Raw genomic sequence first — 27,456 nt, 5'->3', positions numbered from 1 at the left:
CGAGTGGTCGTCAGTTATTAGACTTCTGTGCTAGTCACGGATTATCTATAACTAACACCATGTTCGAACATAAGGATGCTCATAAGTGTACGTGGTACCAGAGCACCCTAGGCCAAAGGTCGATGATCGATTTTGTGATCGTATCATCTGATCTGAGGCCGTATGTTTTGGACACTCGGGTGAAGAGAGGGGCAGAGCTGTCAACTGATCACCATCTGGTGATGAGTTGGATCAGAGGATGGGGGAAGATTCTGGACAGACCAGGTAAACCCAAACGAGTAGTGGGGAATATGCTATCCCAGAAGACGCCGGAGGCAGTTGCAAGGTACCAACAGGCCAGAAGGGCTGCAGCCTCTGCTGTGTCAGAGGCAAAGCAGCAGGTGTGGGAGGAGTTCGGAGAAGCCATGGAGAAGGACTTTCGGGCGGCACCAAGGTGCTTCTGGAAAACCATTCGACATCTCAGGAGGGGGAAACGGGGAACCGTCCAAGCTGTTTACAGTAAGGACGGGACGCTGGTGACCTCAGCCGATGAGGTAATAGGGCGGTGGAAGGAGCACTTTGAGGAACTCCTTAACCCGACTAACACGCCCTCTTTTGTAGAGGCAGAGCTGGAGGCTGATGGGGAATCATTGTCAATATCCCTGGCGGAAGTCACTGAGGTAGTCAAACAACTCCACAGTGGCAAAGCCCCAGGGGTTGATGATATTCGTCCAGAAATGCTGAAAGCTTTGGGTTTGGAGGGGCTGTCTTGGTTGACACGCCTCTTCAACATTGCGTGGAAGTCTGGGACAGTGCCAAGGGAGTGGCAGATTTGGTGGTGGTTCCTCTTTTTAAAAAGGGGGACCAGAGGGTGTGTGCCAATTACAGGGGTATCACACTACTCAGCCTCCCTGGTAAAGTCTACTCCAAGGTGCTGGAAAGGAGGGTTCGTCCTATAGTCGAACCTCAGATTGAAGAGGAACAATGTGGATTCCGTCCTGGACGCGGAACAACGGACCAGCTCTTCATTCTCGCAAGGATCCTGGAGGAGGCCTGGGAGTATGCTCATCCAGTCTACATGTGTTTTGTGGATCTGGAGAAGGCATATGACCGGGTTCCTCGGGAGATACTGTGGGAGGTGCTGCGGGAGTATGGGGTGAGGGGGTCACTTCTGTGGGCCATCCAATCTCTGTACACCCATGTGTGTCCGGATCCTCGGCAGTAAGTCAGATTCGTTCCCGGTGGGGGTTGGCCTCCGCCAGGGGTGCGCTTTGTCACCAATCCTGTTCGTGATTTTCATGGACAGGATATCGAGGCGTAGTCGTGGTGGGGAGGGGTTGCAGTTCGGTGGGCTGAGGATCTCGTCTCTGCTTTTCGCAGATGATGTAGTCCTGATGGCATCGTTGGTCAGTGACCTTCAGCACTCACTGGATCGGTTCGCAGCCGAGTGTGAAACGGCTGGGATGAGGATCAGCACCTCTAAATCTGAGGCCATGGCTCTTAGCAGGAAACCGGTGGATTGCTTACTCCAGGTAGGGAATGAGTCCTTACCCCAAGTGAAGGAGTTCAAGTACCTCGGGATCATGTTCACGAGTGAGGGGACGATGGAGCGTGAGTTTGGCCGGAGAATTGGAGCAGCGGGGGCGGTGTTGCAGTCGCTCTACCGCACCATTGTGACGAAAAGAGAGCTGAGCCGGAAGGCAAAGCTCTCGATCTACCGGTCAATCTTCGTTCCTACCCTCACCTATGGTCATGAAAGGTGGGTCATGACCGAAAGAACGAGGTCGCGGGTACAAGCGGCCGAAATGGGTTTTCTCAGGAGGGTGGCTGGAGTCTCCCTTAGAGATAGGGTGAGAAGTTCAGCCATCCGTGAGGAACTCGGAGTAGAGCCCCTGCTCCTTAGCGTTGAAAGGAGCCAGTTGAGGTGGTTCAGGCATCTAGAAAGGATGCCTAGGGAGGTGTTCCAGGCACGTCCAGCTGGGAGGAGGCCTCGGGGAAGACCCAGGCCTAGGTGGAGAGATTCTATCTCCACACTGGCCTGGGAAGGCCTCGGGATCCCCCAGTTAGAGCTGGTTAATGTGGCCAGTGAAAAGGGAAGTTTGGGGTGCCCTGCTAAAGCTGCTGCCCCCGCGACCCGACCCCAGATAAGCCGATGAAGATGAGATGAGATGAAGATGAGATAATAACTAATTATCTAGATCTGATATCAGCTCTGATAATAACTTATTATCTAGATCTGATATCAGCTCTGATAATTAATTATCTCGATCTGATATTGGATCCAACATTCTGATCCAGTCATTTCTTTTTTATTAATATCATAAACAGCAATACAGTTACAGCAATCTAGTCGCTTCCATTCGATGTTGGCAACAGCGGTTAGGCTTTTATATTACATTTGAAAATTTCTGTTTGCAATGCACTTTTTTTTCTTTGTGCTGCTAATGTACACTTTGTTATTTGTTAATAAATAATATGAAGTACATTTATATCTGTGTTCATTTGTTACCTTTTTTTAACAAGGCTAAATGTTTATGTCAAGCCTGATGCCTTCACTCACATGGACAGGTATAGCTTCATTCATTCAACAGTAGGATCTGATCGGTATCAGATTGGATTGGAAAAAACTGGACTGGTGCATCTCTATTATTTCTCTTTATTTCCAAAACCTTGTACTGCTTTCAATTTTCAGCACTGGGTTGCCAGTTAGTGACTCAGCTATTTGACCCCATCTCAACAATGTCCTCCCAATTCCGTTACTGGAACTCGTTTGCCAGTTTCTCCTTCTACCCGCTCATTCAACTTACCTCCTCACATTTCTTGTACCACCAAATCTAAATCTTGTCAGATCACAATTTAATCCAATCCAACCAATATAATCATGAGAGATCCCTTTCAAATACCAGAACACATTTTATGCATGCTTTGAGAACAACACTGAGGAGGTACAAAAGGCCTCTGCCCAAATCAAATATCCAGATAAATCTACACAAGGCACCTGGACCTTGAAAAAAAGGTCAACTCACATTTGGCCAGTTAAAAGCTTTTGATGTGAAGCTGCAGCTATAGAAAATGTTCTGTTTGCCTAAGTTCTGAATTAACTGCTCAATAAAGATAGTGATAGTGTCCCGGGGATTTCCGGTGTTGGTAGATAAGTCTACCACCGATCACAGAAAAATAAGCCAATCGGCAGCGGTCGATCGATGCACCCCTGGTATATATTAGTTTAGTTTATTATTTGTTAGTTAATTATTAGTTTATTGTATACAATGTAGAAAATTGTAAATCTCATTCCCATTTCATATTTGAGAAAATCCAGCAGCTCCAGATCAATACTGATGTTTACTTTGAACAAAACATACAAACACACTCAACTTGTGATGCACAGGTTCAGCACCAGAGCCGCGGCACCTGTGGGACTCTTTACATACTGTAGGTAACTTGTGGATAAAACCAAAAAAGCTAGCCTGGGAACAAGACAAATCTGCCAAGCAAATGTTTCCTTTGTCCTGGCACATATGTCTGGTCAGACCAGTCATAAGCGTTTATCCTATGTTGGGCAGGTTTACGATAAATTACTGACAGGGCAGTGTCACGCCTGAATATAGTTACTTAGTATAGTATCTAAGGGCGAACTCACACTGTCCTTCCGCACCGGGCCAAAACTGTTTTTTCAGCTAAGCCTAGTGCGTTTGAGCAGTGTGAGTGCACCCGCTCCGCGCATAACTGTGTACAGCAGGCCGTCCACAGCCAGCCTGAGAGAGGTGGGCTTTTGTAGAGCCCGTTTGCACATGTACGAGCATGAGCGTGCACACGTGTACGAGCACGAGGTCTACGGCGGTTCTGACGTCCATTATGCGCGCCTGTTCGGACATAGAAAATAGAAGGAGGGACCATGCGCGGACATTTAACAACAACAACAATGGCGGCGAAAGGTTCACGTTGGTGAGATGCGGAGGTGGAGTGTTTACTGCAGATTTTTGTCGGATGAAAATATTCAAAAACAGTCGGACAAGACGCACAAAAACTCTATGGAAAGATTTGTAAACAAAGCGACGCATCGCGATGACGTCAATCAATGCGTGTGACGTGTTACGGCGTGATGACGTATGGACAGCAAGAAGCATTTGCGCGAGGCCCAGGCAGTGTGAGTACAAACGGGCCTGGGGCGCGGGGGGAGAGGGGACAAGTACCCTAAAGCCCGGGCGCGGTGCGGAAGGACAGTGTGAGTGCGCCCTAAGTCCAGCAGAACTCAACTTGCTCATGAAACTCAGATCAAAATGTCAAACTAGGCAGCGCTGATTAAATATGATTCAAGATTCTGTTACTGTATTGCCAGAAACACGTTTTTGTGTCCTGCTTAGCTGTCATTTGAGAAAGTTTGTGACCCTGCTGCCATTCTTCCTGCTTCAAATCGACTAAGTGCAGCACCAACTTGCGTGTATCGCTCAACACTACGTTGTTTTTTTTTCTCTGGTTGGTTGTAAATCAATCTAGTGGACTAGAAGTATAAAGAAGCAGAAATGGTAATATATACTCAAATAATAAACGTAAGGTTACCTTCCACCACTGAGTAATAGCTAAATTTGTAGTATGAGAACAACATGATCTTGCACATGTTCCACAGAAAAAGCCTTGTTAGGAAATGAACGGATTTTGTCCACTGAAACACCAAATCTCTTTTATTTTAAAACCAGATACCAGTTGGGTTCAGATCAGAAAACAAGTAGGCTTTATACTTAAACATGACCAAATATACTTATCGAACAGAGGGAATTAGAAAACAGTAAAGGCCTGTCTCTAATAAAAGCCTGCTTCAAATTGCGTACTGATACCCTTTGAAGTTAATGTCATTTAAGCCACAATTTAAGAGTTTATGGTATTTGGGAACCCACCTGTTAGGTCCATCCTGGTAACAGATACCACCCGGTCCCTGCGGTCTTTCAGGGTGTAATGTCCCTGATCACTGTTGTTTACATTTCTGATTTCAATTTTCATGGAGTAGGTCTGAATCCGGTCCCAATAATCTGGAAGGTCCTGGGACACCCGAGCACCATCACGCACCTGAAGGAGATAATATCCTGTAAACATCACTCGAGATCACCAACGGTATTTCCATCTGAATAACAAGGACTTTCTTCCTAGCCTTTACAATATTGATAAAACCAAGTGCTGTCCAAATGAAGCTTCATGAAGCATTGTCTTTATCTTCTGAGTCCACTAGAAGGAGCTCTCTGTTCAACAAAGGGTTGAAAACACACTGAATCACCATTCATTGAGCCTTTTTCTTTAAACCAAGAGCTCCATCTAGTGGACTCAACAAATACAACTGATGCTTCATGAAGCTTCATTTGGATAAACTGAAAAAGTACGTAAAAAAGTACATCCACCTGAAAAACTTTCAAGAAGTAATTAATGCTGTTAAATACAATTATATTCCGTACAGTCAGCTAATGCACCTTACAGTTGTCTTCAACCTGTGAATATTTTTATTTATTTTATGTTTTTCACTGCTTATTTTCATTTTGTTTCTCTTGCCAGGATAACAGTATGGCTATCTGTTGCTAACAGAAGCTAACTACAGTTAGCAATTACTTTAGCAACAATTAAACCTATCTGTAAAAACTGTGTACTGTATCTAAGTCACCTCAGTATATTCCTAGCCTATTCCCTGATATCAAACAGCCTTTACATAATTTCATAACATCTTAATGACAGGTCCACATGACTCCACTTTACTTGAGGTCAAGGGATTTATTCATGACAGTATTCTAAAAACCTTTTCACAGAGTAATAAAACTCTATGAACTTTATGACAACCCATCGCACTCAGCAGGTTAACCCACAGCAGTTATAAACAATATCTAAATACTAACATTTATGATATTCTAGTAGACAGAAACACTGTAAAGATTACTCCAACCCGTGCACATTTCCACCCATCCATCCATCTCACCAATGTAGCGTTGGCAGCCGCCCCAGAGAAGGAGAGGATGGCATCTGCAAGGTCAATACCCTCGAGTGAGATGTAAAGACTCTCTCCTGCTACACACTTCAAATAGTTGTGTCTGGCTGAAAAAAAGAGGAGAAGAAGAAAGAAACTGAGAGATGGGGAATTGTTTTTTTTCTGGCCAAAATTTGGGCTGGGGCCGCGAAAATTTTGCGGTACATGCACGTGCACAAGGGCTGAAATGTGCATACTCGTCAAGTAACACGTACATGAAGTGCCCAGCCACTGAATACTGAACTAACGGTGGTGCACAAAACCACGACCACCTGACCTTTCTCATTCATACAACTGATCACCCTCAGCCCAAGAACCAATACAGTTCCCTCCAAAATATCACTCACTGTTTACATCCAAAACGGATTATGTCAGAAAATAAGATCTGTGACTCACGTTTCTCATACTTACACGTTTTGTTCAGTCAATCTTCACATTTAAATACCATTTTATATTATATTTGAAGCTCAAATGTGATCACCAGAAGTTAAAAGCTAACGTTTTAACAGACTAACGTTACTACTCAGTCGCATGACTGCCGTCACCATCTCAAAGCTTTCCACTAATTTCAAGCAGCTGCTTGATTGTAAAAACATTGTATAATGGGGAAATGGGACTGCTTTTACTTGTTGGTTGCTCTCTGCGTTCACGCTCAGCACAACGTTTGAAAAGAGTGGAGCCTCTATTGAGAATGAGCCGACACGTGACAATTTTGGAGGGGTGTGTCTGAGCCTGAGCCCATCCACCATGTTGGAATCCCACGCTACTGGTTGCCAGAGCAACACTGCACCAGATAGTGCTACATTACGGAGTTTGTATCACAACTTGAAGCACGTAGAGATGGAATCACTGTGTTTAAACTGAGATATGACAAGACAATAATGAAGAGATGGAGAGGAATAAGGCAAAAGAAAAGAGTACTTACAGGGATAAACTTACAACCAGCGCCAAGCAGAGATATTAAGAATAAAAGAAAAGGGTCCTTACAGGGACAAACTTACAACCAGCACCGAGCAGAGATATTTAGAATAAGGCAAAAGAAAAGGGTCCTCACAGGGACAAACTTACAACCAGGGCCGAGCAGAAATATTTAGAATAAGACCAAAGAAAAGTGTTCTTACAGGGACAAACTTACAACCAGCACCGAGCAGAGATATTTAGAATAAAAGGAAAGGGTCCTTACAGGGACAAACTTACAACCAGCACCAAGCAGAGATATTTAGCGAAGCTGGCAGATAGACGGCGTTGACCCAAACGAGCTGGCTGACATGCTTTGCAGCTTGTAATGCTATTTAATGCAAAGTTGTAATTTTAGCCCAGTGGGTGTCTGTTGTGGACTTTGAAGTGGACAAATCAGTTCTGGTTAGAATAGGGACATGAACAGTGTGAGCAGGGGTGAAAGGAGATTTTACTTCTTGCTGCTATTGACCAATAGTGTGCACAGCCCGCACACACACTGGAAGATACACTTCATTATTTATTATAGACTACTTATCAAGCGTTCACTAGGACTTTTCACTCTAGTACTTTCTATCACACTGCTAGTGTGAAAGTCTCAGACTTTGTAACAAATTTCAGTCTGCTTAAACACTTTGATTACCAGCTGCGCACGTTGGCACAAGATCTGGTTAAGCCGTACACGCGTTGCTCGCTCGTTCTCTAAGGCACCCCTTCTGCTGCGGTCGAGTTGATCTTAGCTGAAAAAAATCACCACTGAGCTTTTTTTTTCAATCAAGATTCCAGTGCCGCAGCAGACAATTTCAGCGAGACGGGCGCCTCAGAATTTATAATGCAGAAAAAACCCTGGAGAAAGTAACTCACATCCTATGGAGGTTATGTTTTTGCCTCTAACCTGAGCATGTAACAAGGACATTTTGATCACAGATGAAGCTTTTGCAAGTTCATAAATTATATTTTGTAGCAAGATTATTATCACACACAATAATTTACATTGAGCAAACACAATCTATTATGTGCTTAATAATAGCCTTCCAGAGGAAAATACAGCAAATATGAGTAGTTTTTTTTTTAACGTACTTTTATGGCAGCTAACACTAGCTAGTTGATAATTTAAGGGAAACTGGCAAATCCCAACCGCCTCTGTGTCACTGATATATGGTCACATCTGGTTTCAAAAGACAAGATGGCAATGGGTGATACATCCATTTCTTTTATACGGTCTATATGTGAAATCATATGAAATATAATTCCTGTAAAATGTAATCCTGTCAGCACCTGCAGTGCTCAGTGATGTGGACACCAAGGTACTTGAAGCTGTCCATCCTCTCAACTGAAGACCCCTTAATATTAAAGAGATATTTGACTTATTTGTATCAAGCTCTGTAACATCGGCAGTGTGGGCAGTATGTGCAAATGAACAGTGCTTGGCTTCCCTCTGTGGCCAACACGGCAGAGCTTGGACTATCACAGGTCCACGCAAGTTCTGAAATCTGCTGGATGATGGCGCCGTGCTAGTGGCAGCCTATCGTAGCAGCTTCCGGTACTTTGTAGTTTTTATTAGGTTTTTATCGTGTTTTTATCGTATTTCTTTATTTATTATCCGTACCCTGCGCTGTGGATGCACACTGTCCACACATCAAGATGTTTATTCAACGGTTTGGATATCTCTTAGTTAAGTTTTTTCGTGCTTTGGTCTCTCCTGGTGACTGGAAGCCGTGCCTGCCCTACAACCGGCATTGTTTACAGTCGCGACCAGCTGATCGCCCTGGGGCCCCAAACCCCCTTCGTCGGGGAGAGACCTACAGTATCGAAGGAGCTAAGGAGGAGACGGCGAAGCCGCAGAGCAGGAAGTTTAAACTCTGCATCCCGGCAGTTATTACTGGAAACGTAAGGTCCCTGGCAAATAAGATTGACGAACTGGAAGCGCTCATCAGGACGCAGCGGGAATACAGAGAGTCCAGTATCATGTGTTTCACGGAAACATGGCTACGCGACCAGATACCACCTCAAACGCCACCATCCCCGGCTTCCATCAATCCCAGCCGACAGAAACACCACCGCGAGCGGCAAGAAGAAAGGAGGGGGACTCGCCGTGCTCGTCAACAACAGGTGGTGTCACCCCGGGCACATCTCCGTGAAAGACCGGTTTTGCAGCCCGGACATCGAGCTCGTCGCCATCGGACTGCGCCCATATTATCTGCCACGGGAGTTTACCAGCGACATCGCCATTACTGTTTACATTCCGCTGTCTGGAAATGCCGACGCAGCGTGTGACGTCATCAGCGCTGCGACCAGGGCACTACAGATGAAAACGGCACTACAGACGAAACACCCCGAAACTGTTTCCAAACTGGAAAACAATAACACCAGAGGTGGATGAGTGAGATCACCGGCTTCCAGAGGAGAGGAGGAGGAACAGCTGAGGGAAATGAACAACGTGCGAACGAGTTTAACCTGTTTTTCAACAGGTTTGACCCCAGCACCCCCCCCCCCCCCTACTGCTCCTCCGAGCAACTACCTCTTGTCACAACCCCCCCACAGCTCCACACTAGCCCCACAATCCCACCCCAACCCCTGCAGCAGACACCAGGTTCCACCACCTCCTGCCCTCCCTCCCCCACCAAAGACCGTCTCACACCCCCCTCCCCCAGGACCCTCGTACTTCCCCCACTGCTGCCTACAAACTTCTCTAGCAGTCACCACTCTGCACTACCATCCCACCCCCCAGTCCGGTCTCAACATCACAGCCAGTCAGGTGAGGAGAGAACTGGGGAAGCTCAGTCAGAGGAAAGCTGATGCGGACCGGACTGCATCAGCTGAGCCTCCACCTTCAGAGAGTGCCAGTGCTCTGGAAAACATCCGCCTTGTTCCAGTGCCCAAAAAAGGATATCCTGTGGCACTTGATGACTACAGGCCGATTGAACTGACCTCTCACATTATGAAGGTCATGGAGAGGCTGGTTCTTTCACACCTCAGACCCCTAGTGTGCCCATCACAGGAACCCCTACAATTTGCATATCAGCCCCATGTTGGGGTCGATGATGCACTCATTTACCTGCTACAGGAAGCCTACTCCTCCCTGGATAGACCCAACACTGCTGTCCGCGTCATGTTCTTCGACTTCTCCAGCGCCTTTAACACCATCCAGCCCAAGCTGCTGCAGGCCAAACTGGAGAACATGCAGGTGGATTCTCCTCTCGTCACATGGGTAAATGGCTATCTGATGGGCAGGCCGCAGTATGTGAGATTACGAAACTGTGTGTCTGACTGCCTGATCAGTAACATCGACGCCCCCCAGGGAACTATGCTGTCGTCCTTCCTCTTCACCACCTACACTGCAGATTTTAAGTACCGCACTGAGTCGTGTCATCTGCAGAAATTCTCTGATGACACGGCCATTGTGGGGCGTGTAGAGGGTGGAAGGGAGGATGAGTACAGGGACCTGGTCAGCAATTTTTTCAAGTGGTGTGAGGAGAACCACCTGCAGCTGAATGTGGCAAAGACGAAAGAGATGGTGGTGGACTTTAGGAGGAACAAGCCCCCGCCCTCTCCAGTCTGCATTGGTGGGACGGACATAAACATTGTGGACTCCTACAAGTACCTGGGTGTGGTGCTGGACAATAAACTGGAGTGGACCACAAACACACAGGCAGTCTACAAGAGGGGCCTGAACCGACTTTACTTCCTGAGGAGGCTCAGGTCCTTCAATGTCTGCAACCGGATGCTTCAGATGTTTTATCAGTCTGTTGTCGCGAGAACCATCTTCTTCGCTGTGGTGTCCTGGGGTGCGGGCATCAAAGCAAAAGACGCAAATATACTGAATAAACTCATTAAGAAGGCAGGGTCTGTTGTTGGCTCTAAGCTTGTCACCCTGGAGGAGGTTGTGGAGACAAGCTTCAGAGCAGCTTCAGCAGCAGACTCATCCAACCTCACTGCCTTAAAGAACGGCACAGGAAATCATTCCTACGTGCTGTCATCAGACTGTAGAATGCTGCACAGCAACGCTGATCAACGCTCAGGGAATAAACTCACACTACTCGAAGTGACCTACCAATGAAATGCACCTTTCTCTCTCTTGCACATTAAAACCCACATAGCATATTGTAATATAGTGTTTATCTGCGATACTGTACTTTTATTGTTGTTCATATTTTGTATTTTATATTTTATCTTATTTTTAGTACTTCTGATTGCTTTGTACCGCTGCTGCGATGACCTAATTTCCCCTTGGGGATAAATAAAGTTATCTATCTATCTATCTATCTATCTATGACACAGAACATGTTATTCCTATTTTGGCCTCCCCTGCTCTGTGAGGATTTACGCCATGACATTGTTCATCTGCACATACTGCCATGACAAAACGTGGTTTAAAATGGGCAAAGTATCCCTTTAAGTGGATGTGGTAAATTCATTGCTTCTTCCCAAACTCCACTATCATCTCCTGAGTCTTGCTGGCATCCAGGAGTAGCTTGTTGTCCTCCCTGTGTGTACAGAGAGTACAGCAAGAGGCTCCAAACACAGCCTTGGGGTGTTCCAGTGTTAAACGTGCAGGTGGAAGAGGTGTGGTGACACTTATCGGTCCTTCTCCATAACTTTTAAGAAACTGAAACTGACTAGAAAGCATATTAGTGAACAAAGTGATGTGTTGTTGTGTTGATTGTTGTCTTAATTGTCATCATTATGCTTGGTGTAAGGCCTGTTTAGACAAAGACGATCTAGAAAGGAAACACTAAAGTGGCGTCGCGTTCTCACTTTTTATTCTGCGTTTAGGCGAGCGTCTTTGGGGGAAATCTGCGTGCATACGGTGACGCAAAAGTGTGTGAAATTGGATGTAGTGTGCACATCAGGTGGCTAGGTGGTGCTGTGAAGCACTGCCACACAACAGCACCCAGAGCTGGTGCATGCGTGGAAACGTCGTTCTCCTTCTCTCCCTAACAGCGGAGAAGCAGGACGCCGTACAGTGGGACAGGGATCTGCAGCACGGTCTGCAGCCTCCCACCGCCTCGGCTCCACCCAGGACACTTGAATGTCCCACTTGAAACAGTCCCACATGTTTGTTGTTGTTTACCTGAACTCTGCACAAGGATGTTATGGACACAAAGGTGGAGCGTTATTAAAGCCACTGGAACACAAATCCACAATATCCTTCTAAATATGTAATTTACTGTAGGAGTGTATGTCCATACATTTAGCATATAAAAATTATTAAAAATTAGTTTAAATCCAAATTCGAAATATTGTCATTTTTGCATTTTTTCTAACTGTCCGGGTTTTGGATTTGAAGTGGGCGTGGTCATATTCATAAAAAATTCTCATTTTCCTTATATAAGCTCTCTGCTCCCGTAACTCCACGTTCACTCTAACGCCATGCAACTTTTGAAAGTATAGCTTACTATATATTGCCTATATTTGATCCATCTATCTTGCAATCATCAGTTATCTATTTATCTATACTTAGTTGTATACCTATCTATATATTTATAAATCCTTAGTGTTCTAGCTAGCTGTTATCTATCTAACAGTTATCTAGCTCCAACGCATCACGCAACAGTGTCCTCCTTTTATTACCCATCTACGGTAAAGTTCACCGGAGAAACAGTTGACCGTGATTTTAATGAGCCGCGGCGGACTTGACCAAAAAAACTCCGTAAATGCAGCGCTCATTTCCCCCTTGACTGGTTCAACAGTTTTGGCTAAATGATCCGTCTATCATCTGGATCTGCCCCATCTATTACCTGGACTGTCCCCTCTCTCCCTCTCCACACAGCCCATATGTATCACTGATGTCCCGAACATGGAGGTTGATCATGTGAGTATCGAAACATAAATAAAGTTAAAGTTCACATTAGTAACTCATTAGTGTATTATTAGACTATATTTCATGTTAATGTTATCTAACCTGGATGTGCTAACAGTTAACTTCAGTGATTCCTAGTTAAGCTAACCTGAGTGTAAAGTACTCAGTACTCTGTGGCGTGTGTCTTGAGCTAAAGTTAATTAATTTGGCCAGGTAATCACCGTTACGTTACCTACTGTAAAGTGTGTAAGATTACATATCAGATGACATTAGTTTTGTGGGTAACGGTAGTTTGTTTAGTCTGTGTTAGCTCTGATGTTGTTTATTAACGTTAACGTTAGCTGTGTAGATGACATTCTCCGAACTAAATTTGTCCGACAAAGTGAGATTAATTTCAGAATTATCTTTCACCTGCACAGATTTTCATGCTGCCTTCACCTGCTATGGAAAAGATGGTCTTTTCCACAAACTGGAAACATGGCGGACCCAAAAATCCTGATCTGTTACTTGGGGAAAACCATTTTAAACAGCCTAATTCATCAACTACAGCAAAAAGAGGATTTATCAAAACACAAACAGTAAATAGTATACTGTACTTTTTGTAGGTCATGAATAAAAGGTTTTTTAATTGACAAAAGAGATAGCTAATATTTCTGTTTAAGCTTCAAGTTGGTTTACACTTATCTGAGGCACATAATCTTCCCTACCAGCTCAAAACCAGCATTACTGTAATAAAGTAGACTCTTGCGTTGCGCTCCGCCATGTTGAATAGGTCAAAGGTTATCTCATCTCGGCAACTCGTGTATCAAAATATTCTACGAGTTTCCCAGTGGTTTCCCACAGTTTTGTAGATGCTTAATGAGACACCCGACTTTGATATTATATATACATTTTTACTTTTCATAGCTGGGTTTAGTGGCTTCAAGATTTCCACTCTGGAGGTTTGCTTCACTTTTTTGCTTTTTAAGCCCCAAAACGTCGTCACCATCAAAACACCCACGAGCGCTGTCGTGTAAACAGGGCCTTGGTTTGGTATGACCTATGGATAGGAACTTTACATCAATACTGCTGTGCAACTGACATCACTGAGTTCATCCATGGACTATAAGAATCTGCTATGTGCAACTGTTTTGTATTTAACATTTACCATTATCCTGTAATTGTGATTTTTGATCACAGTGGCTGGTGTTTACAAAATGTTACATACACTCACTTTAAAGATGTGCTCTTAAAGAAACAAAGTTATAAGCCACCATGGCTAATACAACCGTTGGCTAACTCACGTGTGACGGCAACTTTGACAGTGGAAATCTCTTTATTCCAGAAGTCTCTCTGGACGTATGTCCCCTGGTCTTCATACGTCACCTGATAAAAACATACAGACCACATAAATACACTGTGAAGATCTAGAACCTCTGGCCACAGTGATTCAATCACTGATTGGTAATGATGTCCAAATGAAGCTTCATGAAGCATCAAATGTATTTGTTGAGCCCACTAGATGGAGCGTGGAGTGTGTTTTCAACCCTTTGGTGAACAGAGAGCTCCATCTAGTGGAAAATAAAGGAAATGCTTCATGAAGCTTCATTTGGACATGACTATTGATTGAAATCCAGGAGAGTCGCTAACAATCGCTAACATCCGGACGTGGCTAACAGTGATTAGGTTGGGGCATTAAGGTAAAGGCATTCAAACGTCTTTTTTTACCACTAATACTGCTCAAAATAACAGCAAACCTCTGCAGTAGCATGAGAAGAGTCCCTACACAGAAAATGAAGCACCAACAACATAGTTAGTGAAGCCAGAGTTTATTAAAAGAGTGTTTTAAAGACTTACCTATTGGCCCTGGTACCAGCTCCTTTCATAGTAAAGTCCATTCAAGTGGATTACCAAATGCAGTCCAAAAGGACCACTTAGACTTAATATTTAATAATTTAATTCAAACAAATGACTTTGGTTACCTTGTCAATGTACCAGCGTCGGTCGCTACCTGTACCAGACACCCTGCCTTTGGTCAACCTGTAAAGACAGAACAATAGTCCCATAAAAATACATCAACTGCAACAACACAGGAAGCACATCACAGCTTCCCTCCATTAACATCCTGTCTACGACCAGGACATGGGGTGTTTCTGACCCGTGTCTGCTCTTTTCCCAGTAAAGAAAGTAGTTTTCGTCACGGTCATCAGCTGGAATGAACTCCAGCTTTTCTGCACTCTTGGGCAGGTAGATCTTCAGCTGGCGACCATGGGCCAAACGTTCATGGAGGTCATGGACAGCATAGGACTCTGAAACCAAGGCAGAAGGAGAAAGAAAATGAGGCAGAATACCCGGCTACCAACATCATTTTCAAAATGTGGGGGAAAAAAGGGGCATGCATATAGTAGTTCGTACTTCATAATTTTGACACTAAAATTGCAATTTCCATCATTATCTCAAATTGCTATTAGAAGTTAAGGCAACAATGTGCATCTATCTTTTCTGTGTGTAGCAGTAGTCAAATTCTACATTTAAAGACTTTACCTGACCATTTCATTGCAGATATTGGTTGACTTGTCATAGAAAAAGAAGCACAGGTGTAAATACTGCAATAATGATCACACCATTCAACTGAACGAGTAAAATAATATCCAATTCTATGCTGCTTTGTGGTCTATTTTACTCTAAATGGGATGATAAGTTACTACATGAACGGCATTCTGTATTGAAAAAGACTTGAAACTAGCAATTAAGACCATAAACTGTATGAATGAAGGTTTAGGTGCACACTCAGACCTGGAAGCACCTCTCTCCACTTATTTTATTATATGTCTATGCTCATAGCACATAACATGTCCACTATGACATTAGGACTGTGTAATGTGTAAGTTTGCTGTAAAAGTCCTGCAGATAATTTGATAGAGGGCTGTGATTCATTCCCAAAATGTTTTCATCTGTTTTTCTGTCTGTACCATAGACTGTATAACTCATCTGAGCTGCTCACATGTGCCACCTGGTGGGCACTGCAGCTACTGCAGCCAGTAAAATGAACAGGAAAAAAATCACGTGTGACCCCCTTTAATTACGCCACAGCATTCATGCAGAGCTCAGGTCAAAAAAAAGGAGGAACATCTGTAGTGTACAGTGGAATTTAAAACTATAGTGGGTATTTTCCAAAAAGAATTAGCTGAAACTTACGATAAAGATCTGTAATGCCAAGGGTATCAGAATCAGAATCAGAAAACCTTTAATGTCCCGCAGACGGGGAAATTTGTTTGTCACAGCAGCAATAGAATATTACAAGCAGAAACATATTACAAAATAAGATAAAATAAGATAAACGATAAAAAATAGCAAAAATAAGCAATAAAGTTAAATTTAAAAAGGGAAGAAAATAGAAATAGACATATATACATATTCACATGATATAGTGCAGTTGTTCTTGATTTGTTTATTTTGTAATAATATAGTATTGAATAAATAAATATGACCAAATATGACCAAATAAACAGAAGTGAAAGGCATATTGCACAGTGCAGGGTACAGGATGAGGTCAATAGTCTATTGGGAGCAGTGCTGATTGTAAAGTCTGACAACGGCAGGAAGGAAGGACCTGCGATACCTCTCCTTCGCACACTTAGGGTGTATCAGTCTGTTGCTGAAGGAGCTGCCCAGTGCTGTGAGAGTTACCTGCAGGGGATGGGACTCCTGCACCAGCAGCGATGACAGCTTGTCCATCATCCTGCTCTCTCCCAGTCCACAGGGCATCCCAGGATGGAGCCAGCCTTCTTGATAAGTTTATCAAGTCTCCTCCTGTCTGCGGCTGATATGCTGCTGCTTCAGCAGACTACTCCATAGAAAATGGCTGATGCCACCACAGAGTTATGGAAGGAGGTCAGGAGTGCCCTTTGCACTCCAAAGGACCTGAGCTCCCTCAGAAGATACAGTCTGCTCTGACCTTTCTTGTATGTTGCTGCAGTATGGTCAGACCAGTCCAGTTTATTGTTCAGGTGAACTCCCAGGTACTTGTAAGATGTCTTCCCGGCATTGAGCTGGAGGTGGTTCTGCCGGCACCAGTCCACAATGTCCTGAATAAGTTCTCTGTAGGATCTGTCGCCACCGTCCCTGATGAGGCCGACGATAGCAGAGTCGTCAGAGAACTTTTGTAGATGGCAGTGAGGAGATTGGTGGTAGAAGTCTGCGGTGTACAGGGTGAACAGGAAAGGAGCCAGGACCATTCCCTGTGGGGTCCCCGTACTGAAGATTATTGTGTCCAACACGTAGTCCCGAGTCCTCACATACTGTGGCCGGTTAGTGAGGCGATCCAGGATCCAGGATGTGAGGTGTTGGTTCACCCCTGCCAGCTCCAGCTTGTGCCCCAGAAGTGCAGGCTGAATGGTTTTAAAGGCACTGGAGAAATCAAAGAACATAATCCTCACAGTGTTTCCAGACTTCTCCAGGTGAGACAGTGATCTGTCCAGGAGGAAGATGATGGCGTCGTCCACTCCGATGCCGGGTTGGTACGCGAACTGGAGAGGGTCCAAAAAGGGGCCCACCAGAGGGCGGAGATGGATGAGGACCAGCCGCTCCAGGGTGTTCATCAGGTGGGAAGTGAGAGCAACTGGTCTGTAGCTGTTGAAGTCTTTTGGGTGAGGGATATTTGGTACAGGTACCACGCAGGAGGTTTTCCACAGCAGTGGCACTTATCCCAGCTTCAGGCTCATGTTGAAGATGTGCTCTACAATCCTGCACAGCTGGTCTGCACAGGACTTGAGGAGCCTGGAGCTGATCCCATCTGGACCCGTAGACTTCTTCACCGTCATCTTCCTCAGCTCATTCCTCACCTGGATAGACGAGAGGGACAGAGTGGAGCAGGGGGGCTGAGTGTCGGATATGGGGAGAGGGTGAATGTCAGGGGGGGCAGTGGTGGGAGTCTGTGGCATGAGAGCCGTGGAGAGGGAGGTTGAGGTGATAACGGGGCAGTGAGTGTCGGATATGGGGGGAGGGTGAATGTCAGGGGGGGTGTTGGGGGGAGTCTGTGGCATGAAAGCCGTGGAGAGGGAGGTAGAGGTGATAACGGGGCAAAAAACCGGGGGGATGGGAGAGGTGGTGGGGGGCAGCAGAGATGCTCTCTGATCTTCTTCCTCAGCTCCCTCTGCACAGCCTTCAGCTCCTCCTTGTTCCTGACCTAAAGGCCTTCTTTTTCTCCTTAAGAAGGGCCTTTATGTCAGGATTAATCCAGGGCTTGCTGTTTGAAAAACACCATACAGTCCTGGTGGGTACAGTGTTATCAACACAAAAGTTTATGTAGTCCGTTATGCAGTCTGTTAAGCTGTCAATGTCCTCCCCATGAGAAACACACAGTTCTTCCCACACAGTTGAGTCAAAGCAGTTCCTCAGAGCCTCCTCAGACTCCTTTGTCGATGCTTTAACTGTGTGGACTTCCACTGGTTGCCTGTTTACGAGGGCCTTGTACACAGGCAGAAGATACACCATAAGATCTTCCCAGGGGAGGGAGGGGGGATGAGTTGTATGCCTCCTTGATGTTGACGTACAATAAGTCCAGTGTTTTATTGTCTCTGGTGTGGCAGGTGACATACTGTGTGAATGTGGGCAGAGTAGAGGACAGAGAGGCATGATTGAAGTCCCTGTGTGTCTGCAGTGAGCTTGAGACTGAATGAAGAACATCACAAGCTGCCTCATCGTTAGCAGAGGGGGGGATGTACACAGCGAACACAATCACCTGTGTGAACTCCTTTGGGAGGTAGTACCGCCTCATGCTAACAGCTAAAAGTTTGATGTCCTTATTACAGACTTGTTCTTTAAAATTGATGTGCCCAGAGTTGTACCAATTGTCATTAACAAACACAGCCAGCCCTCCTCCTTTCCTCTTACCGCTCTCTTCCGTCCTGTCTGCCCGCCGTAATTGAAACCCGTCCAGGTTAGCGTCCGTGTCGGGGGTTAGCTCTGTTAGCCACGTCTCAGTGAGCACTATAATGCTGCACTCGTGGTAGTCCCTCTGATGCTGGGTCAGCGCCGTTAGCTCGTCCATCTTGTTGGGAAGAGATCTTACATTCCCCATGATGACAGACGGGGCGAGCGGCTCCGGAACTACACCCGCGTCTCCTCCTCCTCCTCAGCTCGCGGGGGACATCATGCCGCTCGTGCGGCTGCACCGCAGCACTACTGAGGGCCAACAGCTGATCCCTACTGTAAACAATAGGGCTGCGTACAGACTCCCCGGACACGGTAGCTGCAGATTACCCCGCTGCTCATCATCCACCACACTGAACATTGGTATTGGACAAAAATCGAGAACTGCTAATTTGTCTAAAATGGACGTAATACCTACAAGCCAGTGGCTAAATGGGACTACAAATGTCATCACGCCATACAAGCAAAATCAGTAGGAAGCTAGTGAGTGGTGTTGTTCGTTTGTATACGTTATCTTTTTATTTCTTTATATTTATAAGATTTTTTAATCTTATTACGTTTCAAAAATCATAAAAGTAGTGTTAATATTATCTTGCTCAACAAAACATGTAAGTATTATATTCATTTTCTGCAATAATCCAAAACCCAATGGAAAAATCCTATAGGCATTTTTTTTTTGTCATGGGAACCCAGGATACTTCCAGGTTGGCCTACAAAAATAGGTCATCATTGGAGCAATCTATATACACACTATATACTATTTATAGAATTAAATCCTAATTTTTGTCAATGTTCTCTATTACTGTTATTGTGTACTGTCCGAATATTTCTACAAGCTGTATTTCACTGCATTTCCTGCCAATAAAGCTTCATTGAACTGAACTAAGACAGAGATAAATATCAGAATCAGAATCAGAATCAGAAATACTATATTAATCCCAGGGGGAATTTTGTTTTTATACAAAACTCTAGATATACAAACAACAAATATTATACAGACAACATATATTAGAAAGACTTTTAAGTAACATAGATAGATAGATAGATAGATAGATAGATAGATAGATAGATAGATAGATAGATAGATAGATAGATATGTAGATCAAAACTACCAGAATAATGTGCAAAAGAAAAGATTGTCTGTGGTTGAGTCTGAATTACAGGAGAGGAGGTGACAGACTCTCCTAGGGATGTGTTGTAGAGTTTAATGACCACAGGCAGGAAAGGTTTCCTGTGGCGCTCTGTGGTGCATCTGGGTGTGAGGAGTCTTCTGCTGAAGGTGCTCCTCTGCTGGGCCAGTGTGTCGTAGAGAGGATGGGAGACATTGTCCAGGATAGACCGGAGCCTGGACAGCATCCTCCTCTCTGCCACGGTCGTCAGGGTGTCCAGCTCCTGCCCCACGACATCAGCGGCCCTCCTGATCAGTTTGTTCAGTCTGTTGGTGCCTGCGACCTTCAGCCCACTGCCCCAGCATGTTACAGGGAAGAAGATCGCACTGGCCCCAACAGACTCATAAAACATCCTCAGCATCATCCGGCAGATGTTAAAGGACCTCAGCCTCCTCAGGAAGAAGAGTCGACTTTGGCCTTTTTGTAGACAGCCTCAGCGTTTCTAGTCTAGTTCAACTTAAGTTGTAGTACACCCCCAGGTACTTATACTCCTCTACAATGTCCACAGGGTCCCCCTGGATGGAGACAGAGGTCACAGGTGTTTTCACCTTCCTCAGATCCACTACGAGCTCCTTTTGTTTTAGTCACGTTGAGCTGCAGTTGATTCAGCTCACTCCAAGTGACAAAGTTTTTTGAAACTTCAGCATAAATTGTCCAATCTGCTCCAAACTTCTGATGGTTGATGAGGGTCTAGCCCTGAACAGAACCAATTCTCATTATTCACTCATAGTCAGTGCGCCCCCTATTGGCAACAGGAAATATGTGCCCAATATGACAAACTTCATCCGATTCACATCAAATTTCCAATGTGTGTTCTTTGTTTAATGTACAGCAAGTCAAAGCACGTTTGATAGGTGCTCTCTAGCGCCACGCAGTGGATGCAGGAAGTGGGGCGGGTTATGAAACACGAAGTCACTGTAACTTTAGCATACATTGTCCAATCGTCATCAAATTTCTTAGGTATGACAAGATCCCTAGCCTGAACACGTTACCATCTCAATTATTACCTCACAACCACAGTTGGTAACAGGAAGTCAGCCCAATATGAAAAACTTCATCCGATTCACATAAAATTTTCAATGTGTTTTCTTGATTAGATGTACAGCAAGGCAAAGCAAGTGTGACAGGCACTCTAGACACAGGATGTGGGGCAGGTTATGAAACAGGAAGTTGTTGTAACTTTAGCATACATTGTCAAATCTTTACTGCATTTTTTAAGCAGGACAAGACCCCTGGCCTAAACACACCAATGTCTTATTATTACCTCACTGCCACAGCGCCAACTGTTGGTAGCAGGAAGTCAGCCTAATATGACAAACTTCATTCGATTCACATCAAATTTTCAATGCATGTTCTTCGTTCGATGTATAGCAAGGGTAAGCAAGTTTGATAGGTGCTGTCTAGCATTACACAGTGGATGCAAGATGTGGGGCAGGTAATGAAAGAGGAAGTTACTGCAACTTAAGCATACATTGTCCAATCGTCATTGAATTTCTGAGGCATGATAAGACGCCTAGCCTGAACACACTACCGTATCAATATCAACACACAGCCACAGCGCCACCTGTATGACAAACTTAATCAGATTTACATACAATTTTCAATGTGTGTTCTTCATTTTATGTACAGCAAGGCAAAGCATGTTTGGTAGGTGCTCTCTAGCGCCACACAGTAGATGCAGAAAGTGGGGTGAAAGTTTCCATAGATTGCCTGCAGACCCATGCCCTTCGTGCAGAGTTCGACATTAGCTGAGACACGTGGCGGCATAGTCCAGCCAGTTCCCCAGACGTGCACCGGGTGCGAGGGCCCATTCATCGCTGCTTGCAGCTTTAACTTATATTGTTTTAGACAGAGAGGGTTAACTAGAGGGTTTAAATTTGAAAGAGAGCAGAAAATGTTTCATGTCTGTGACATGTTCAGTAGCTGAGTCTGACCTCGGGCCTCTCTGTGTACTTCATTACATTTAGATAACCTTCAAGTTATCTGCCACATCTCACATAGGCTACATTAAATAAATGGATTTGTTACTCCTGTTCTGCAGAACACAACTGCGAAACTGAGATGTTAAACTGAGGTTATACCTTTCATCGACAGCAGCAGGGAAAATGACAAAATACTCACCCACACCAAGGGCAGCGGCCAGTAGGATCACAACACTCCACATTATCTGCAGACAAGACAGATGAGATTAAATGACGGTTTTTCAATACAAGTACAAGTACAATTGTCCACAATTTGCACAATAACACTTGCGGCTTATTTACATTTAGAGAGGGAATGTCTCCACAGACTGAGATAGGGCTGTAGGATTATATCCATTCTGCGATATAAATCGATATTTTGTTTTCATAGACAGAACCGTTTTTTTGGCCGCAAGTACCTGTAAATTAGGTCCCATTCAAATCCCTCTTACCCTGCACGCTGCCCATTTCCACCCCTGTTCGCTTTGCAGGAAGAGCTATTAGGTCAGCCAGCCACTCGTGTCGTTGTAGAGCATTTCTAGCTGTCTGTCAAGCAAAGATGGGCACGTCGCCTGCAGTTCCATTACTGTTTGGCTTTAATAACTTCAGGCAAAGTCGTAACAAAAGAATCACAGAATGCAACCTCTGTGTTAAGCTCAGCTGCATAAACTACCTACTTTAGCTTGTGACTAATGTTAACTTTGTGAGAGATTAACTTTTAGATTGGCGTTCATTAAATTACATATTTTTGAAAAGTGTTTTCTTGCCGGTTTAACAATGCCGTTAAACCGGGATAAATACTTGTTAATTATTAATGTCAGCTAATGGCGAGTTTACCCTACAGGTTTATTGTTGACCACATAACGTTAATGTGACTGCGTTATTAGCTTTAACCATTATACTGTTTGAGAGGCTGGAGGATTCTTTATTTATTTCACAAAAAGAGCTCTCTGACATTAAACATCTCTTTTTTCAGAGTGTCCTGAGACAGACAGCAGCACGACTGACAACGTTTCTGACAAACAGAATGAGCAGCCAATACAAAATACATGACTATAATACAATAAAAATAACAAGTAAAACTGAGCATAATCATGAATATATGAGTCAGATTATCTACAGCCAGAGGTGTCTGCCTCCAAATTATTATCAAATGTCTTCAAATCCTCCAATGAGAGCAGGACCTTACGTTTCAGCTGTGTCTGTAATTAGTTCAGGTAAAGGGAGCAGCAGACTTTCTTTATTTACACTAGATTATAAACTGTCATTAGTTGGGTACTTTGTTTAATTATACAATACGGTTGCACTCCAGCTCTATTTTATTATTTATTAAAACCATAAGAGACTTGATAAGGACTTGCTGCTTCCCTCAGAGACTTGAGACTTGACTCTGACTTCCCCTCAGAGACTTGAGACTTAACTTGAACTTGCAAAAGTGACTTGTTACCATCTCTGCTGTCCAGTCAGAGCCATATATATTGTGTAAATGTTTCTTTCAGATTTAATTAATTAAATCCCAGTCAATGGAAAACCCACAAGATGTCACCAAAATCACACTGTCCCTTTAAAATCTTTCAGAAAATGATGTAAGTGTAACGTATTGAATCATATCAAATCGAATCGTATTGTTGGCTGAATATCTTGATATATATTGTATCGTGAGCTTGATATCATGTATCGTATCGTGAGATTAGTGTATCGCTACAGCCCTAGACACGGATATTGGAATAATCAGCGTAATCAGCACTAATGATCATTAGTGGGTCACATGATCATTCACCATTGTTTTAACTTAATCTTTGATAGATAGGAACTTAAAGAGCAATTAAATAGATGAAAATCTTATGAAGTAGGACTTTTAAAAGAAGGTTTTCGTCACCACTGTGTGTACAAAATTGCTGGGTAAATACTATATCATTATTATTATTATTATTATTATTATTATAACTTTTCTTATGATTTGAAAGTTTTATATTTGGCACTTTAAATAAAATTGAATTGAGCAGAGGAAAAGTCATGAATTGATTCTCAGTGAAATCATTAAACTCTTTGTTCTAAATTGAGCCATCACATGCAAAATAGTGAAATGAGTATTTCAGCTAAATTAGGGGGTGCGTGTGAGGTGGTGCGTCACAGACAGAAGTGAAGAATGAGGTCAACAGGAGAGAGCGTACTTTATATCTGTGCGCAAAAATAATGTAGCTTTTTATGTGATGAAACAAAATAAAGTCAAAAAGGCAATCCTAAATATGCAAATATTTTCTGTAAAACCTTCTCAGACATGATTTTTTTGCTGCTTATATAGATATTGCTTTATTTACAAACATGTAAACTGTCAGGCATCATTAGAAATAGACTAGATTTCCTTATATGTGTATATTTTCCGTGAACACACAAACATTCCTGATATGCATTTGTGTAGATCACAGCATGGTCATTTACATGTGACTGAAACCTCCAGTTGACTGGGAGTTACACAGCAATTTATAGTGACAATGACCTAATCGCATTTTTCATGAAGTGATTTTTTTTCTACAAACCAAGCCACACCTCTAAAAAGCTATTTTGTTCAATTTTGTCTGATCACAATGAAGCTTTAAAATAACTTTACCAGAATAAAATACAGTGAGTCTACATATCATATCGTCAATTATAATAAATAACTACACTGTAAAAAATGTCCGTAGATTTTACAGTGAAATACTGTAAAACCATGACAGAAAAAGACCGTAAACTGAAAAAGAGTTTATTACAGTTTTTCTAACAGTGAAATACCGTAAATATATATTTGCCAAAACAGTATTTTTTGCAGATTTTTCCCATAAAAAATACATTAATCTACTGTTAAATAATCTTGCACCGTATTAATTACGTAAAAACACCGTAATATTTATAAGAGCCAAAACTGTATCTTTTGCAGGGTTTTTTTGTAAAAAATATACTGTATTACTGTTAAACTTATTAAGAATTGTGTTTATTACGTAAAAATACCGTAATATTTATAAGAGCAAAGAACTGTCATCTTTACAGAAATGTTTTGTAAAAAATCTGATTTCTTACTGTAAAACTTATTAACAATTTTGTGATACATATAAATACCGTAACATTTATAAGGGCCAAAGCTGTATCCTTTGCAGGTTTTTTTTGTAAAAAATATACTTTATTACTGTTAAATTTATTAATCATTGTGTTAATTGCGTAAAAATACCGTAATGTTTATAAGAGCAAAGAACTGTAATTTTTACAGAATGTTTTTGTAAAAAATATGATTTCTTACTGTAAAACTTATTAACAATTTTGTGATATTTACATATAAAAACTGTAACATTTATAAGGGCCAAAGCTGTATCCTTTGCAGGTTTTTTTTGTAAAAAATATACTTTATTACTGTTAAATTTATTAATCATTGTGTTAATTACGTAAAAATACCGTAATATTTATCTGAGGCAAAACTGTAATTAACATGTAAATGTTTTACAAGAAAAATTAAATAAGAGGAAATTTAAGAACTGTATTTAGTAGAATTTCAGAAATGTAAGAAATGTGTTATTCTTAAACTTATTAACCATTGTGTTGGACCCAGTCAGTTGGGGGGTCACACAATCAGGTGAGCCCCCCCCCATCTCCTTCTGCACCATCTCACTGAGCAGATGACACGATCCAGCAGCTTTCTGGGCTCACCTGGACCCCATCCTCAATATTGTGAGAGACCAGTACCCTGCAGCGCACCACATTCACTGATGGCCCCATACCTCGCAATATAAACAGAAGTGAAACTTTTACATTGTCTGTATCAAGCCCTACAAGAAGGGCTTCAAGAGCACTACAAGGAACTTTTTTGAGGCTACGCATGGTAAGGGTGCACTAGCTGGTGTAGGGGACTCGCTAAGGAGGTCAGCTGACCTTTTGGTCTATCGCAGGAGAGACATATCAGATCCAACATCTTTCAACAAGGAGTTGAAGAACTTTGGTAGTCAAATACAGTTACATTATGGCAGCGAGGAAGAGATAGAAAGAAAGGCAAAGGGGATGTCTGAGGTACCTCTGGTAACTATAAAGGACCAGGTATTAAGCACCACACCTGGCATCCTAAAATACAGAGACGTAAGTTGTTTCTGTCAAGCAGCTCAAGGGACTGCAATGACCTCTCACCTCCCATCAACCAAATGTTACCAACCCAGTAAAGTGAGTGGACGTCGTCGAAAGTGCTACAAAGAAGACCACAAGACTGCCTGGTGGAGGAGTAGCTTCTTCTAATGGGGCAGACTGGGAACTAAACCTCCATCATTGTGTTTGTGGAGACATTTTCTCACAGAGCACAGATCTGTGTCTCCAGACGGACAGTGTAATGTATATAGGTAATTAACAGAGTTAAACTAAAGTCTAACTTCTTATCTTTGTAACCAAATATAAATTATGGTGTAATGTTTTGAGTTATTTAATGGAGTTATGTTCATGCACAATTATGAAATTTACCATGGAGATTCTTAGAAGTGTGTGAATAAATTCTACTTCCACTTATGTGGTGATCACACAATAAAAGCAACACAAAAAGACTGGAAGCTGCGGCAGAACAGCGCCCGACTGGTGATACAGTTACGTTCAGTATTCACAAAGACTATGGTATAATCACCTTAAACCTAGCAATAGACAAGTTATGCTTTCATTTAGGCAGGTAAATGTAATGCCATTAGAATGAACACAGCAGGTGTTGTCTGTTGCACCGACTCCTCAAATTTATTCTGAGATATTCTTTATTACAACATTAGAAGTGTGTACAGCATATTTTAATGTGTTCTTTTTCTGTTCCCAGGTTTTTGTGCGTTATTGATACGACTGTCAAACTGAAGGCTGCTGTCATCCCATCCTTATTTTTTAATTTTCCAATGCCACCCTTTTCTTTTTTGATTGCCATTCTGGCCAAAATAGAACAAAGATAAATGTTACTGACTGCTAGTCATCAGCCGAATACATAAAGGTACATTATTAAATGTACAACTGTTGCATTTGTGGGGTATCCATTCAGACTCTAAAGGCGTATGTTGTGCACTACAAGCTGCATCGCAATGAACCACGTTATATTTTCAAGTGTGTTGAAATTGGTTGCGGGCAGGTTTTTTCTCGGTATGCTACATTTAAGTCTCATTTCTATCGCCACCATAATGGCGCGTCATCGTCGGTGCAGGATGTACCTTTAGCAACATTAAAAATGCACAGTTTCACAATGTGAAACCCAATGTCATGGAGTCAAAGAGTTGATTTATCACTTGAAGGAACACATTGTAGAGGGCCGTCCTGTGAATTGCCCAGTGAGAGGATGCAAAACTGTGTTCACTGTAAAGTCTTCTTTTACTTCCCATATGTCCAGAAAACACAGACAATGTTCTTTAAACACGATTTGTGGCCCATTGCAAGATACAAATATGGAGTGTCCTACAAGTGAGCGAAGCATCACTTACTGTACCATGGGGGCGGCATCCAGTGTGTAAAATGCTGAAGACACTATTGGGGACATGTCAAATTTCAATGACTTGTATCTCAAAAATGTGTGTATGTTTTACATAAAATTACAAGGACAAAATCTTGTACCAGCATCTACTATTCAGAACATTGTTGAAGAGATTCAAAATATACACAAGTTGGGACAGATATATACTTTGAACAGATTAA

General features: G+C 43.0%; 1 protein-coding gene across 1 annotated transcript in view; it reads right to left on the bottom strand.

Moving 5' to 3' along the window:
- LOC310959216 (uncharacterized protein) overlaps window positions 1–27,456 on the bottom strand; it is a 64,154-nt gene that overhangs the window by 16,069 nt on the left and 20,629 nt on the right. The window contains exons 2-7 of the mRNA XM_083930483.1: window positions 21,947–21,992; window positions 14,881–15,031; window positions 14,705–14,762; window positions 14,027–14,108; window positions 5,936–6,051; window positions 4,875–5,043 (exon numbers count right to left, since the gene is read on the bottom strand). Coding sequence (XP_083786609.1) covers window positions 4,875–5,043; window positions 5,936–6,051; window positions 14,027–14,108; window positions 14,705–14,762; window positions 14,881–15,031; window positions 21,947–21,989 — 619 coding nt within the window. The 5' untranslated portion in view covers window positions 21,990–21,992. The remainder of the gene's footprint in view (window positions 1–4,874; window positions 5,044–5,935; window positions 6,052–14,026; window positions 14,109–14,704; window positions 14,763–14,880; window positions 15,032–21,946; window positions 21,993–27,456) is intronic.

The sequence above is a fragment of the Echiichthys vipera genome (genome assembly GCF_963691815.1).
Source record: "Echiichthys vipera genome assembly, chromosome: 2".
In the NCBI taxonomy this organism is placed as follows: Eukaryota; Metazoa; Chordata; class Actinopteri; order Perciformes; family Trachinidae; genus Echiichthys; species Echiichthys vipera.
Note: the sequence above shows the minus strand (reverse complement) of the source record. Positions and strands in the feature narration are given on the sequence as shown.